Below are 17,017 nucleotides of genomic sequence, written 5' to 3'. Positions count from 1 at the left end.
CTTTCCGCCTGGTGACAGTTTCCCTCCCTGCTGTGTAACCAGTCCTCAAGCTCATCCACCCGTTATCGTCCCCACCTGACATGCTTTCTCACCCTCTTCCTTCACCCAGGGGACCCTCAGCCTCTCCACTCACCTCAAACTCCTCTGTCTTGGTTGGTTTCCTGGTCATGACTGCCTCCCTGTCCCCTCCCACCCACCCACCCACACCATCCCAGCCATCCCAGCACCCTCCTTCTTAATCTTGGGAGGCATCTCATCTGGTTGAAATGGAGAATTCCGGGATCTAGGCCATGCTCCTTAGCAGACAGCCCCATCCTGCCTGGGGAGGAGGAGCAGGAGAGAGCCTGAAGAAGAACTGGGGGGGGGGGGGGGGGGATGGGAACAAGGTCAGGCCAGGAGGCCCTGAGGACAGAGGCTGTGGGGAGCCTGGGATTGAGAGGAAAGCAAAGGAACAAGAGGCAGGGCCAAAGGAAGAGGGGGGCTAGGCCAGCAGGAGGTATTGGGGGGGATAGCAGCTGTCTTTCTAAGACTGGGACACATGGGCCTGGTTATTCCTCTTGTCACATGTGGAATGGTAGGAGATGGAAGAGGGAGAAAGACCCGGCAAGCAAAGGCGTACACTGGCAGAGAAGTGAGCTTAGCTGTCTGAGCCAGTGGGCCCCAGCAGAGGAGCACCTGAGCCCAGCACACACGCCCTCTCTGTGCAGTCCTTTCAAACTGCCCAGACCCTTTCCCGCACAACACTGACCTCTGACAGCGTCATTCTCTAATACAGGCAATACCCATGTTCCCACTCAGAAATCGGGTATAAGACACTACCCCCTAGGGCAGCGGTTCTCAACCTGTGGGTCGCGACCTCTTTGGGGGTTGAACGACCCTTTCACAGGGGTCGCCTAAGACCATCGGAAAACACATATATAATTACATATTGTTTTTGTGATGAATCACTATGCTTTAATTATGTTCAATTTGTAACAATGAAATTGGGGGTCACCACAACATGAGGAACTGTATTAAAGGGTTGTGGCATTAGGAAGGTTGAGAACCACTGCCCTAGGCCCTAGTGGTTGGCAAACTCATTAGTCAACAGAGCCAAATATCAACAGTACAACGACTGAAATTTCTTTTGAGAGCCAAATTTTTAAAACTTAAACTATATAGGTAGATACATGGTTATTAACTTAATTAGGATACTCCTAAGGCTTAGGAAGAGCCACACTCAAGGGGTCAAAAGCCGCATGTGGCTTGCGAGCCGCAGTTTGCCGACCACGGCCCTAGGGGCTATTGGAGAGAGAAGCAGGGAAGCAGGAGCCTTATTGGATTTCAGCAGCAGGTGTGGTATCTAGGGACAAGAAATTTGGCCAGCCAGGAACTGAAAACAAAAATGTCCTGCTGGATTCCTCCTGAAAAAAAACCTGTTCCCCTCCCATCTCCTCTCCAGCCAGGTCCCAGGTTGCCATTTCCTAGGAAAAGACAGAGCCTCCCGGTGGTGTGTGTGGGTGGAGGAGCCGGGCTGTGATAACAGACCATGGTCCAGGCAGGGGCTCCAGGTCCAGTGAGGGTGGGAGGAGAAGGCGTCACTTCCGGGGGCCCTTCGCAGTGTCTGGTGGCTCCCTGCTCTCTGATTGGGCAGAAGTGGCCCAGGCAGGCGTGTGACCCCACTGCTGGGAAGGGGCTATGCCCCAACGCCACAAGCTTTCCTACCCATCTGCTCCCCAGGGTGCCTTCTGCTCTGCACCTGGGTCCTGGAGCCCTTCTCCACCCGGTGAGTGGCAAGCAGGGCTTGCAGTTAAGTGAGGGTAGGAAGGACAGGAAAGAGGAATTGGGCTCTCAGCTGGGGGAGGGGCGGGCACACTGGAACCTGCAGGCACTGACCTTTGTCAGGAAGCGTGTGGCCTTCCCAGAATGGGAGGAGTAGGGCAGAGCAGGGGTAGGGGGTGGGGTGCTGGGTTCTGAGGGACTGGTCACAGACTTGGTGAAATACAGCACAGTCCTGGCGGGCACTAAGGAAAGGAAACATGGGCTGGGGGGCGGGGGGAGAATGAGAAAGGAAGTATATTATTAGGACTTGGGGAACACAGCGCCAAGGTGGAAACAGCTCCAATCTTCATTCTTATCCAGTCATTCCTAGTTAGCTTAAGGTTCTGGATCCAGGGGCTGGGAAGCTGGATCAGGCAAGCCAGGGCACAAAGAGAGGGTGATGGGAGGAGGGCTCCTGCATGTTGACAGACCTATAGGAAATCCCAATATTGAAACAGGTGCAGGCCTCTTTGCACAACTTGTGAAAGAAGGAGGAAGCCATGTGGGGGGTCCTGTGAAGGAACCGGAAGGGGTCTGAAGAGGGGGCAGGGAGGAAGGTATGGGCTATGAGATATGGTGGGTGGCCGTGGGGAGGTATGCCATGTGAGGTAGGCATCATCTCACTCAGTAGGTATCCATTCCTGGGCAACTTGCCTCAGGAAGAAAGTCTCGGGAATGGTAGCCCATCTCCTTGCCTTGGAAAACCCAGTATTTCAGAACTTGGAGGGCAAAGAAAAACTTTAAGAGGCTTTATGTGGGGGCGGGGGAGGGGGGGTAAATAGGGAAAAAATTAGAGGTTAATTTCTCCCATGCCACCTTCTCTTAATCTTTTAATCAATGACTTATATTAGTCCAATTTTTTGGTTTTTGTTGGTGTTGCTTATTTGTTTGTTTTTGCCTAATTCCATCCCCCACCCCACTCCACAAGCTACCCCTCGATACCTTGTACGTATTTGCTAGTTCCCCATCCTGGCCTTATTCCGGTTCCCCCCTCTTCTTCACGTTATACCACAGTGCTTCCCTTCTCTATCCCCATGCCAGACTTTCTCCAACCGAACAATCAAGGTGGCTCAGAATTTGAGGCCAATTAAGATGTGTGTTTGTGTACATATCCTGTCCTGCTGCTCTCGGCAGGAGGCAGGGGCACCAAACGCGGGTCAGATTCACTGAGAAACCCTGACAAAGAGGAGACACCATATGCTACAATCACAAGAAAACGTGGGAGCACTCAGAGCTTTGGCAGTTCTAGGCTGGTCGGCAGCGCCAGCCTTCCCAGCCTCTGTTCCCCCAGCCAGACAGAGTCTCCTCCTTAAAACTTGAATAATCCCCATTCATTATCCCCGTCACTTGCAGGATAGATTCCAGACCCCCCTCCTCAGCCCACCTGTGCCGTGCCCCACCCCACTCTGTGTGCCCCGCCCCACTCTGCCCAGAAGTGCAAGAGCCCAAGCCGCCTCCATGGCCCCAGGAAGGATTCAGGGGAGAGGCCCCATCCAGGGAGCCACTCCAACCAGACAGCCTGGCCAGAATGGAGCTGACTGGTAAGGACACACTGAGGGGCTGAGAGCCCAATCAGAACATGGTAGAAGGGGAAGGAAAGGAGATACGCTACAGTGTGTGTGGGGGGGGGGGGGTTGGGGGGGGCGGACGGGGGCTGGAAGAACCCACTTTCCAAGGAATGAGGCCTCTGAGTGGCAGAGTCCCTGGATTTCAGGTCTGGGTCCTACATGGGAATTCCTGGACCACCACCCAACAATGATTTCTTCCTTACCCACCCCTTTCACCCTCACCCTCCTAATCTAAGAACTGCTCCTCGTGGTCATGCTTCTCCTAACCACACGGCTGACTCGGTCTAGCCCGCCTCCTCCTGCCTGTGACCCCCGACTGCTAAACAAACTGCTACGTGACTCTCATGTCCTTCACGGCAGACTGGTGAGAACCCCCCAGCACTGTCCCCTCTGTCCGTTTAACTGGTAAGATACCCTCACTCCCATCAAATCCTCTCGCTCCCTGATCCAATCACTGTTCTTCCAATATTGTCTTTGGTAAGACCATGACCTCCTGATCAGCACTCCTTGACAAGGATTATGATTTGCAATCAAGCTCTCCTCTAAAACTAATCTGGACCTATTACTCATGGAAGCATCTTCGTCACTAGGTGGCCATGTCCCCTTCTCCTTTCTCTCCCCCTCTCCCACCAATTTTTTCAACAGAGCCAGTGCCCAGACATTAACCCTTTGTCCACGCCTGTCCTGCTGCCTGCTGTGGACTTCAGCTTGAGAGAATGGAAATCCCAGACGGTAAGAAAGCCAGCCCTTCCCTGGGCTTCACTAAGCCCTGTCTTCATCAGTTTCCTGTTGCTTCCTGTGGATTCTTTAAAATTCCTGAGCTCTCTGAAAATATCTCATCTTCAGCTTGGCCACTCTAACCCAATCTACATTCTACTGTGATAATATCCTCTGCACAAGATGACGACTTGCAGTTCCAGTGTGTCAAATAGATTCAAAGCTGAACACCATGAAAAGCTGGATAGAGGTCTCTCATGGGCCATGCCTTTGACTTATTCCAATTCAAGCTTCTTAAGTTGGCATGAATAAGTAAGACTGATCTGTCAGCCACAGATGACACAAAGCTGGGAACCACCACAAAAATAACAAAAGACAGAATCAAGATTCAAATCACTGAAAGGCGAGGTTCAAAACATGGTGGAATTTAACAGAGACAGATTAAAAATTCTACATGTGTAAAGTACTTGAGTAAAGTCCTACTCCAGCTTGCAGACCACAAGGCCCTGCTTCCCTCATAGAAACTTCTGGCCCTAGAATTTACTACGAAAAAGATCGAGGAGGGTTGAGTTGACCCCAAACTTCACATGTAACAAGATTATTGAGGCGGCTATTTAAAAACCTAGTGGTTCTGGGTAGCTTTCAATGTTTAGCACCAATAATGTGGAAATATCCCCATAAAATTCCGAGTGGACTGCACTTAAAAATACTGGACTGACTACTAGACACACGCGAATTTATTCAGAGGACCTATTAAACTAGCATGTACCCAGGAGGAAGCAACCTGAGCATGAAGAGGTTAGAAAACATGTTATATGAGGAATGGTTTTTTAAAAAAATACAAAGCCTGTCTGATTCGCTTGGACAAAGTGGCAGTCTCGTGGTATAGCATGGGGAGCTTTAGTCAGAGGCTCAGGAAACCACTGGGAAGGAGCACTCCATGGTAGGTCAACTCTTCTATCCTCAGGATCCCTGGAATCTCCTTCCCCCCTCAGATCTCCTAGGGGGCTGGGCTGGGGAAGGGCAGCTCCTATGGAGCCCTTAGTTCCAGCTCTGCCATGTACCCCCAAGCCCTTCCCTTCATCTTTATGCTCTTTATGATGGTTTCATCTCTACACTCAGTTAAAAAAGAACCACATGATCCTAAGGTTCTTTCTTTTTTTTTTTTTTTAAATATATTTTATTGATTTTTTACAGAGAGGAAGGGAGAGAGATAGAGAGTTAGAAACATCGATGAAAGAGAAACATCGATCAGCTGCCTCCTGCACATCTCCTACTGGGGATGTGCCCGCAACCCAGGTGCATGCCCTTGACCGGAATCGAACCTGGGACCTTTCAGTCCGCAAGCCGACGCTCTATCCACTGAGCCAAACTGGTTTTGGCGATCCTAAGGTTCTATAGCAGAACGAGATTTGCAGCACTAGAACCAAGAGGTAAATGCCATAAAAGGGCATATTTCAGAATAATGTAAGAAAGAGAGAAAAAGAGCTTTTCTGACTGAAAGTAAGTGTAAGACCAGGCAGGGTTACCGGACACTGGGGTTGTTCAAGCAGAGGCTGATGACCAATTGTCGGGAGACTGCGAAGGAATTCCTGTGCTGGGTGGGACCTGGGTCCTGTCCAGTTCTCAGCTTCTATGATTCATGCTGCTGGCTACTCCTCCGAGCTCCCCACCCGCTATTAGCATGTCCTTTGAAGCAGTGCACTTCTCTCGTCCACCTCTTTCCCAGGAGCAGACCAAGGCACAGGACGTTCTGGGGGCGACGACCCTCCTGCTGGAGGGAGTGATGGCAGCGCGGGGACAGCTGGGACCCACTTGCCTCTCATTCTTACTGGGGCAGCTTTCTGGACAAGTTCGCCTCCTCCTTGGGGCCCTGCAGGGCCTCCTTGGAACCCAGGTAAGTCCCCAGTCAAGGGAACTATAGAAAATGTCCCTCTTTTCTGACTCAGTCTCCTCAGAAGGCCTGAGGGAAGAGGAATTCTAGGAATCTTGAGGTAGAAGAGATGACCTCCCAAGGAATGCTCCCTCCCAGCCATAAAGCCTGGGTGCTGGTACCCTATCTACCCACATAGACAAGGGAGGCATGAGATCTGGCCCAGGTCTCTGGCCTCAGGCCCATCCTCTGCCCTCAGCTTCCTCCACAGGGCAGGACCACAGCTCACAAAGATCCCCATGCCATCTTCCTGAGCTTCCAACAGCTGCTCCGAGGAAAGGTGCGTTTCCTGCTGCACGTAGTAGGGCCCACCCTCTGTGCCAAGCGGGCCCTACCCACCACAGCGCTCCCACACAGTACCTCTCTACTCCTCACACTGAACAAGCTTCCAAACAGGACTTCTGGATTGCTGGAGACAAACTCCACTGTCCCGGCCAAAACTACTGGCTCTGGACTTCTGAAGAGGCTGCAGGGATTCAGAGCCAAGAGGCCTGGTCTGCTAGACCAAATCCCTGGACAACTGAACAGGACACACGGACCTTTGAATGGAACTCATGGACTCTTTCCTGGACCCTCACCCAGGGCCCTCGGAGCCCTGAATATTCCTCCAGGAACTTCGGACATGGGTTCCCTGCCACCCAACCTCCAGCCTGGATATTCTTCTTCCCTAACCCTTCCTCCCACTGGACAGCATACACTCTTCTCCCCTTTACCCACCTCGCCCACCCCCATGGTCCAGCTCCAACTCCCGCTTCCTGACCCCTCTGCTGCCATGCCCAACCCTACCAGTCCTCTTCTACCTGCGGCCCACCCTCACTTCCAGAATCTGTCTCAGGAAGAGTAAGGTACTCAGGCACTGCCAACGCCAGCAGTGTCTCCCGTGTGTAATCCTCTTACCCAGAGGAGAGGCCTGGGAGACAACTGCAACTCCACCAGATTCCCTGCTGGCCCCTGGAACCCAAAGCCCTGGTAAAGGCAGATACGTAGGACAGAAAGGGGGTTGTTTTTCACGGTTTAAAAACACCAGAAGCTTTTTTTTTTAATATGTTTTTATTGATTTCAGAGAAAGAAAGGGGGAGGGAGAGAAACATTGATGTGAGATACATCCATCGCTGCCTCCTGCATGCCCCCTCCTGGGAATGGAGCCCACAACCCAACCTGGGCATATGCCCTGACCGGAATCGAACCCGCGACCTCCTGGTGCATGGGACGACGCTCAACCAACTGAGCCACACCGGCTGGGCAGAAAAGCTATTTTTTTAACCTATCGATAATATTCACCAGAGCAGCTAGTTATCGTTGGTCTATTTTCTGTACAAATTTACAACTTACGAATTCTCTATATGCTTTTTCGTATAATAATTCCTCAAAGGCCTGGACTGGCCTGCCCTCTGAACAAAGGTAGAGACTAATCTTATATCAGAAAAACAGAAACGCTAGCTTTGGTCTTCTGCTCAGAACTAAGGTTAGTCTCTACCATAACCCTTTACCTCAGTCTCAATGGCATTCTGATCTCCTTTTCTTAGGAGATCCTTACCCCTGAGAAATGAATGAGACGTTGTCTCCCAGAAAGACTGTCTGAGCCTGTATCAATAAAGAATAAATTAAGTACCCAAAAGCTAACTGAAAAGAAAAAAATGTTCTTCTCAGAGGGCAACAGTTCTGCCCCTCTCTAACAAAACAAAAAGAAAGAAAGAAAGAAAAGCTAACAGGAAGCTTAGGATTGCCTCACACCTCAGGTAAGGATGTGCAGACAGTTCAGGCAAGACCAGACCTGGAATGACAGCTGAGCAAACAGCCAGAGCTTCAGCCGCTCAGCAGGAAGCTTCGCGGAGCTGGGGTCCTGCCTCCCTCCTGTGGAGGTCGGGGGAAGTGCAGGAAGTGGCATGAGTCAGTCTCCTAGGGCTCCCACAGCAGGAGACACAAGTACAACTCAAGTACAAGTTGAAGGCTGATTTCCCAATACCCAGAGGTAAATAGCATCTAAAAAGCAGCCTTGTGTGACCACCATAAACCCTGTTAGGGGATCTCTAGAGAAAAAAGCCAGGCTTATGGGGCTTTGCCCATAAATGCCATCTTGGTGCTAAGGGAGAGGAGGTTTATATGGCCCGAAACAAAAACTCCACTGCAAAGGTCAACACTACCTCCAGAGGCTCCTGTAGGGGAAACTAATGGAAGTTTCTCCTCTTCCCTCCCCACCAGAAGGTCCCTACTGAATATCTAACCCATTCCCAAATCATTGTCTCCTCTTCCCTTCACACAAAACAAAACAAAAAACTGTTATGACAAGGGAGTTCCTATCTCTATTCAACTGTCTGCCAGTTCTCTTTCTTCTGGCCCCAGAGCAGCTGGGACAGGAGGGGCACGTCTACAGTGTAGGTAGAGGAGCCAGGAACCAGCGTTCCAAACACAGCCACCAATACCTGGGATCATGCTAACGCAGAATGAAAGTCAGTGTGCCAGGAACCATAGGGCCTTTTCTAAGGCTCCGGTGACTCTCTATTTTATAGATGAGGGAGAAGCCAGGCAAGTTCCCAAGGTCTCACAGCCTGTGGGAGGGAAAACACCCTAGGCCGACTTAATCTAGAGCTCATACTCTCCCCAGTGCAGTGCACTGTCCAATGTTATTCAGTGATTCTATTTATTAGGAAAAATTTCCAAGTCCTTAGGGAGTAAATACATCAACAGATAAAAGAGTTCTGAGTAGAAAGCCCAAGCTCTTGGTACGAGTGACCAATTTAGACATCTCCAGGTGTCCCTCTCCCCCATTATGGACAGAACAGTTGCCATGGAGAAGGAATCAACAAATGCACAAAGCTCAAAAGTACTGTCCAAATCTCGAATGGTGTCAGTTTCTACGTGGGAAAGAATCAGCTCATCTACACTACAAATCCCAGGATGCAGTCAAGGGAATGGTAAGTGGAAATTTTAATTTACTGCAGTACTAGAGTAGAGTAAATCTAATAATCAAATGAAACCCTTTATGGTACATGAAAGAGGCAGCACCCAGAACCAGATATGTCAACAGGATATGTCAACAGAGACAAAGAATTAGGAGATCTCAGCACAGTCAGATGAGACAAAGATGGCAAAACTGCAAGAAGTATGTAAGCCAGAAAGTTCCAGGAATCCAGTATTGGCATCTGACTTGCTCTGGGGCAAATGTAAATAACTCATGGGATTCTCCAGTGTGAACTAATTTGTCTCTATTGAATATCTAACCCATTCTCAAATCTGTCTCCTCTTCACACAGAACAAAACAAAAAACTATTATAACCAGAACATCCCTATCTCTATTCAACTGTATGCCAGTTCTCTTTCTTCTGCCACCCAGAGCAGCTAGGACAGTCTGCTGTGCCACCCCAGAAACTACTATTGGTAATTAGGTTCTCCCACTCCAACCTTCCCTACCTGCCCCTAACCCAAAACTGGACTCTATGGAAAGGCTGTAGGATCCCATAAAAATCCATCCCAACCCGCACTGATCTCCAATTTCCCTCTCCACCCTCCACACCCCATACTAAACCAAAAGAAACACGCCCCCTGCAGGGACCACTCATTTTCAACCCATTTCCCTAAATACTCTAACACCTCATGTAAAGACCTGAAAATGATGGGGAAGGAGATACCCCAGGCATCCCACCAGGGACCAGCTCCCCTGGCAAAACGAGAGATCAATAGAGGCAACTGCTTAATACATACTCACAGATCTTTCTGGATAGTTACCCTGAGTTTCCCAGGGGTAATCAGAGTCCGGTATGCTTTCCTGGGGACCTTGCATGCCAGGCTGAAGAGCCAGCTGCCCTGCTGGAGGCCTTGTAAGCATCACCATTTCCTTCACTGTGTGCTTCCTCCATGTTTAAGGTAGTGACTGCAGTCAGGCTGCTGCACTGTCTCGGGCACTGGCACTGGCCTGCCAACCTCATTGGTATTGGTGCCCTGCCCGCTTCCCTGATCTGTGCAGCAGCTCCCTGTTCAGTGTCACCGGTAAGAAACTTACCCTCCCTCCAGGTCACCACTGGAATACAGAGCAGACAGCTAGCTCCTCCACCTGTTCCCATAACCACCAAATCCACTCTTCCTATTTTCTGCAGAGTTGTGTCCCATCTTGTGTATAAAAGCCTCTACCCAAAGCGTCCTTAAAAATGATGAACATTTCCAGGCTACCCAAGTGACTCATTCAAGTCAACGTGATTTGACTTCTTAAGCGACTGAAAGAGTTGAAAGGACACGAGCAGGGCTCCTTGCCAATTCAAAATTCTATGCATACCGGAGAAAGCATCCCGGACTCTGATTACCCCTGGAAACTCAGGTAACTAACTATCTAGAAAGATTTGTGAGTGTGTATTAAGCAGTTGCCTCTATTGATCTCTCGTTTTGCCAGGGGAGCTGGTCCCCTGGTGGGATGCCTGGGGTATCTCCTTCCCCATCATTTTCAGGTCTTTACATGAGGTGTTAGAGTATTTAGGGAAATGGGTTGAAAATGAGTGGTCTCTGCAGGGGGTGTGTTTCTTTTGGTTTAGTATGGGGTGTGGAGGGTTATCTTCTGCGCCTGGGGTGCCCCAGGAGCCAAAACCACCATAGCTTCTCTTGTGTAGAAAATCACATTGGAGGACAAATGTTGGGGATAGTCAGCCAGGAGACTGACTATGGAGACCAAAAGGCTGAGACAGATCTTGCATCGGCATGATCATCTGGCTATGGGCCAGAGACATAATATACCATAGGTAAACTAAAAAAAAATGATTTTAAAGTAAAGGGGGAAAAAAATTTAAGGGGAGAAGAAGTCTGAAAAAGTAAAGTTTAATTTAAAAAAACCATACACACAAAAACAACTTCTGGTTCATTTTCAACTCTCCCGCTGGGTCTTCCACAGGCAAGTCAGTTTCCCAGAGTCCAGACCAGGGAGAGAAGCACCACGGTGGACAGCCAGCCAGCCCCTCCTGAGCAGGACAACAGCAACTGCAACTCGGACTTGAACAAATGCCCATGACCTGAGTGACTGAGCAGCAAGGTTGGCTTCCCAGTGGTTCAGAAGGCCAGTTTCTTCATCAGCAGATAAACTCTGGAATCCACTTCAAACCCATGAAGGTTGTTGGCATCACCCTGCAGCCTCATGAGCAGGCCCCCATAGGACACGTAGGCAGAGCTGAAACAGAAGGTCCAGTCCCATGAGTGTGAGATTTGGAGCAGCTGTTACTCAGCGGCTTTCCAGCCCAGCCTAAGAAAAAGAGGCACCTTTCTAATGTTTTGTCACTAGGAACCAAAATTCAGACAAAAATGAATGCACAGACATATGCACGGCAGTGCTTTTGATATTAGCAAAAGTGGAAAATACTACATGCCCAGAATAAAGGAAATGGTCAAATCAATTCAGATATATCCATTTACTGGAATGTTAGATATACAGCTATTAAAATGTTTAGGAAAAGTTCTAAACTGACATGGGGAAACATGTTTTACATAACATTAAGCAAAAAGAGTAGAAGAAAACATTGTAATAAACAACAAGATCTCAAAGAAAAAAGCACAGAAGAAAAAAAAAATACCTAAATTATTCAAAAATGTTTATGCAAAAGGTTCCCTCTGGGTATGGAATTATAGATGATTTTTGTTCCTTCTTGACATTACTTCTCTGCTTTTCATATTTCTTACAAAGGGCACATATTGTTTTAATAAGATTTTAAAGAAAAGAAAAAATAGCCGTCAGGGAAACCAAAGAACTAGGGATTGGGTTGCAGTGTAGCAGCATATACATATACACACATATATACAAACACACACGCACAAGCACACCTAGCAGTTTAATTACTTGATGCTGCATTTATTTCCTAAGGAAGCAACCTTCCTTTGCACTGCACACAGCAAGACTGTCAGTCTCTCATTTGGACCACCAGGGCCGAGACCCTGACAAAGAGCAAAGTGAGCAGCCTACATTTTAGACTGACAACTCTTCCCAGAAGTTTCTTTCTGGGTCCTGCTTAGGTCTGAGGTAATTAAAGAGAGGGACCCAACACAGGAAGGATAAGCAAGTCCCAAATTCTCAGAACAGGGCAGGGTGAAAGGGTTCTCACAGGACCAAGGAACTTACAGGCGTGTTGCTGCTTCAGTAGAAGTTTCGTCTCCCTCAATCCTGTACACTTTTCCATACATTACATACTCAAATTGGTCAGCCCTGTGGAACAATAGTGGCAGTTACTCTTAAAAGTAGTTAACAATGCCAGGCCAGTGTTGCTCACTGGCTGGATGTCGACCCATGCACCAAGAGGTCACTGGTTTGATTCCTGGTCAGGGCACTTGCCCAGGTTGGGAGCTCAATCCCCAGTAGGGGGCATGCAGGAGACAGCCAATCGAAGTTTCTCTCATTGATGTTTCTATCTCTCTCTTCTCCCTCTCCCTTCCTCTCTCTCTAAAAGTCAATAAAAACATATATTTTTAAAGTAGTTAACAAAGAGGTTCTTTAAAATTGGTCGCCCTAATCAGTTTGGCTCAATAGATAGAGCGTTGGCCTGCGGACTCAAGGGTCCCAGGTTCGATTCTGGTCAAGGGCATGTACCTTGGTTGCGGGCACATCCCCAGTAGGGAGTGTGCAGGAGGCAGCTGATCGATGTTTCTCTCTCATCGATGTTTCTAACTCTCTATTCCTCTCCCTTCCTCTCTGTAAAAAATCAATAAAATATATATTAAAAAAATAAAAAATAAATAAAATAAAATAAAATTGGTAACGGCTAACTAAGTGCCAGCATTATAGCAACAGGCACTTCCCAAATACAATGTTATTTAGTCCTCACAGCAAACCTGTAAGCTAGATACAACCATCTGTCTTTCACTGAGGCTGAAAGAGGTTAAGGTTATTCAACAAATGAGTGGTAGGACTGAGATTTTAACTCAATGGGGCTCCAAACTCCCATCACACCAAACTCCCCGCCAAGACTCACGGCCCACACAGCCTAGGTCACTCAGTAGTCATTTCCTCCACCATCAAAAAGCTACAAGTCACAAGCATGTAATCACTGCTCTGGATTAACACCTTGTTAATTTTTTTTTAATATGTTTTCATTTATTTAAGAGAGAGAAAGTGAGAGGGAGAGGTAGAAACATCAATGATGACAGAGAATCATTGATCAGCTACCTCCTGTATGCCCCACACTGGGGATCAATCCTGCAACCCAGGCATGTGCCTTGATCATGAATCGAACCATGACTGCCTGGTTCATACGTCGACACTCAACCACTAAGCCACAGTGGCCAGGTACCTTGCTAATTCTTTTTTTTTTTTTTAATATATTTTATTGATTTTTTACAGAGAGGAAGGGAGATAGAAACATTGATGAGAGAGAAACATCGATCAGCAGCCTCCTGCACACCCCCTACTGGGGATGTGCCCACAGCCAAGGTACATGCCCTTGACCGGAATCGAACCTGGGACCCTTGAGTCCGCAGGCTGACGCTCTATCCACTGAGCCAAACCGGTTAAGGCCCTTGCTAATTCTTAAGTGCAGCAATTTCTTTAAGTTTCCTCAGATTCTGCTGATAATCATTTATTCCACGATTTAACTAAATAAGGGTCTTTCTATACCAATTATCTACTTTGTTCTCGGGCATATTTCAAGTACTCCTTTCTTCACTCCCTCACCTGGAAGGTCTGTCATCTGTGGGGTTATATTCACCATCATCCAAGGTACCATCTTCATACAAGGTACTGGCTATGACCAACCGGAACTTGTCACCTGAAAGTAACAGCAATATCTGAGAGTGAAAACAGCTGAAATGGCAAAAAGTCTCCTGCTGTTTTCTGTGTTCAATACTTACCCAAATCTACAGGGTAAATCTGAATGTTTACATCTAAGATAAGGTCCATCTTGAAAGATTCACTCTCACAATGCAGTCGGGACACTGGAGAGTAGAGAAAGAGTGGCAGAGGATAAGTGCCTGACCCAGGGTGACCCTGCAGACCCCACCTTGGGGGGCTGTATGCAATGGAAGATTCAACCTACCCCAACTAGAGGCCCAGTGCACGAAAATTTGTGCGGGGGGGGGGGGGGGGGGGGGCGGGGCGGTTCTCAGCTGGGCCTGTGCCCTCTTACTGTCTGGTAAGCCCACTACGGGGAGTGGGCCTAAGCAGCAGTCTGATCTCCCTCTGTGGGAGGTGACTGGCGGGCTGAATGGGGGATGGCACGGGCCACCAGTGAGCGGTTCAGTCACTTTGCATATTTGGCTTTTATTATATGGGAGGATTAGCATCCACTGGCCTCTCATCTGCTCTCAGAAGTGCAGGCTCAATCAGAACCAGATATGCAAGAAGCAAAGTGGAGAAAATCCCGGGAAAAGAATCAAAAGCCCTCTGGCAACAAAGAATATCCAGATTCTAGGCCTGCCTCGGTGATTAAGAAACAACCTATCTTTGGGCAAAGGTTTTGTCTTTCTGTGTCAGGCGCTGTGCTGAGGGGATTATTAGGACATGTAAGAACTGGTGTTTGCCTTGAAGAACATCTCAGTCTCCAGGCAAAGGGTAAGAAAACAGAAAGAAACAATTATTGATCAATGACAGAATAAAGAGTAACTCTTTATTATTCTAAGCAGTCAACTCTAACTCGGGGAGGGCTTCACAAAAAGCTAAGGATTCTAAGGGCAATACAAGAATATAGGTGCAGCCGAAACCGGTTTGGCTGAGTGGATAGAGCATCAGGCTTCGGACTGAAAGGTCCCAGGTTCGATTCCGGTCAAGGGCATGTACCTTGGTTGCGGGCACATCCCCAGTAGGAGATGTGCAGGAGGCAGCTGATCGATGTTTCTCATCGATGTTTCTAACTCTCTATCTCTCTCCCTTCCTCTCTGTAAAAAATCAATAAAAAATATATTTAAAAAAAAATAATATAGATGCAAAGAGGCTTTACTTTGGGCGATGGGCTCACGATGCAGTATGCAGATGATCTGTTGAATTGTACACCTGAAGCCTTTATGGGTTTGTCAACCAATGTCACCCCAATAAACTCAATAAAAACTAATAATAATAATAATAAAATAGGTTCTAGAGTCAGATTACTTGCTGTACAGCCTTGGGTGGGTTACTTCTCGGAGAAAAACGGGTAAGACAATAACTACCTCATGCAGACTCTTGAAAGAAATCAGACAAAGCGTGGAAGGTGCACAGTACAGCGCCTGGCAGAGCGGGCAGGGACCAGAAAGATGCCCAGGAGTTTACCAGCACCACGAGAAAAAGCCACCCAGGCACCGGGCACAGCATGTGTGAACGCAGGAGAGCTCGGAGTCTCCGTTCTTTCATCTATAAAGTGCTTCCTGAACGCGGTCCCTACATCAGGACCTGATGGGAGGCGCATGCCACGTGGGTTGGGTGGACCGGGGCCCGGGGGCGTGTCCCCGAGAACCGGACTAGTCCCTGACCCAAAACCGCCTCTACATACCTTACTTACCTCGATCAAACTTCTTGCCTTCCGGGTCAATGTCTTTGACATCAAAAATATCCTCAAACAGAATGCCGGCCATGGTAACAGGGCGACGAGGGTAACACCGGGGGCGCTGACCGCGCAACCACGACTACGAGTACGCGCACCCCCTCGCGCGGAGAAAAGGAGCGGGAGACGGGAATAGGTGCAGCCTAAACTGCAACCACAAGGAAATAGAATAACGCCTGCGCACAGGCAGGCGGGAGCGCGGCCACTTCCGTCGCCTAGCTCTCGGGGCTTCCTAACTTCCGCCCCGAACTACGCTCCGGCGACTTCAGTGTTGAGGGCGGTCCTCAGGTCGATAACCCCGCCCCAGGGCGGGATCACAATAAGACAGACCCCCACCTCCCGCCGAGGTGGCGCGGTTCCTCGCTCTCCGCGGAGGCTCGACTGCGCCCTCTCCAGTCTTCCTGTTGGGAACACTGGAACGCTTGGGGGCCTAGCCCAGCCAGAGACCTTGATCCTTGGCCCAGAGAAGCCCAGCCCAGCCCTACCCTGCCAGCACGCGTGCTTGCCGAGGGCACAGTCCGCGCCGAGAAAGGGCGGAGCAGAACCCCGCCCCCAGAGCGCCGGCTCCGCAGGGCGCCGGACCTACCTCGCCCCTGCAGCTGGCACCGAGGCCCTTCAGGCCGGCCTGGCCCAGCTCGGCCCTGCTGGATGTCACCCGAGCTGGGTCCTTTCAGTTTGGGAATTTGCCATGATGTCACTATGGGGAAGAGGAAAGCCTGCACTATCCCTTCCCCTGGCACCGCACCCTCCCCACCATTGTCCTCTCGCCTTGAGCCTGCTCACACCGCCCCTGTAGCCTGGCATTGACCCCATCACACTGTGCCCTCCGGAGCACTGCCCCTTCAGCTTGGAACTGCTCGTTCCCTCCCCACTGGACACTGATCTGTGTGCCCCTTCATCCTGGCACTCTCCTCTCCTGCGGACACTCTGGCTTGACATTGATCGCCCCTTCCCCCAGGAGGCTGGCTCCTCCCGCATGCCCCCTTCCTGGGCACCGTCCCCTCCTCCCAGCCAGCACCTGCACCTCCGCATGCCCCTTCCTCCCGTGGCCTCCTCCGGGGCACACTGCCTGTGTCCTGGCACGGGCCTCTCCCCGACACTATCTCTGACTCGCACACACAGCCCCTCCACCCTGTGCTCGCCCCACCCTGGGCTCTGTCCTTCCTCGAACCTGATGGAGAACCGAGAGCCCATCAGGCCATCTCCCCCAAGGCGGCGAGATGTCAGCAGCTACTCGGGTTCTTCTGGGGCCCCGCCAGGAAGAAGCGACCTCTGCCCCTCCGCGCCCGCCTCCAGGAGCGCGCTCTCCCGCACCTGGACCCCGCTTCCTTCGGGTCCCACTCCCCTCCCCGCGCCCCGGCCCAGCCCCGCACACCCCTCGGTCCCGGGTGCTCCAGGGGCACCTCCTGGGGAAGCCGCCAGGAAAGGGCGGAGGGGAGGGCTGAGAGAGCCCCAGGGCCTCCACTCCGAGCACTGCCCCCCCCCCCCCCTCCTGGACTCAGTGCTCCCCTCCGATCCCCGCA

General features: G+C 50.1%; 2 protein-coding genes across 4 annotated transcripts; one reads left to right on the top strand and one right to left on the bottom strand.

The window, feature by feature from the left end:
* Nucleotides 1-564: 564 nt before the first annotated feature.
* On the top strand, nt 565-6,862 carry THPO (thrombopoietin; the record flags this gene model as incomplete). Its single annotated transcript, XM_081085965.1, is given in 10 exon segments — nt 565-574; nt 1,526-1,563; nt 1,566-1,616; nt 1,619-1,657; nt 1,659-1,765; nt 3,154-3,341; nt 3,605-3,732; nt 4,014-4,100; nt 5,815-5,982; nt 6,218-6,862. Coding segments are annotated over 10 exon segments (1,461 nt in total).
* Nucleotides 6,863-10,805: 3,943 nt separating this feature from the next.
* On the bottom strand, nt 10,806-16,872 carry POLR2H (RNA polymerase II, I and III subunit H). 3 transcript variants are annotated; one of them, XM_081086588.1, is made up of 5 exons: nt 15,453-16,872; nt 13,831-13,914; nt 13,655-13,748; nt 12,110-12,193; nt 10,806-11,167 (listed from the first exon to the last, which is right to left on the bottom strand). In XM_081086588.1, the coding sequence occupies exons 1-5, from the start codon at nt 15,523-15,525 to the stop codon at nt 11,050-11,052; spliced, it is 453 nt and encodes a 150-aa protein (XP_080942714.1). In that variant the 5' UTR covers nt 15,526-16,872; the 3' UTR covers nt 10,806-11,049. The 3 variants fall into 3 exon arrangements, with proteins under 3 accessions (XP_080942714.1, XP_080942716.1, XP_080942715.1); XM_081086590.1 differs by having other exon boundaries at nt 15,444-16,397; XM_081086589.1 differs by lacking the exon at nt 13,831-13,914 and having other exon boundaries at nt 15,453-15,658.
* Between the last annotated feature and the right edge of the window lie 145 nt (nt 16,873-17,017).

This window comes from Myotis nattereri, assembly GCF_964212035.1.
Source record: "Myotis nattereri genome assembly, chromosome: 3".
Lineage (NCBI taxonomy): Eukaryota > Metazoa > Chordata > Mammalia > Chiroptera > Vespertilionidae > Myotis > Myotis nattereri.
This window is presented reverse-complemented; position numbering and strand designations above follow the sequence as displayed.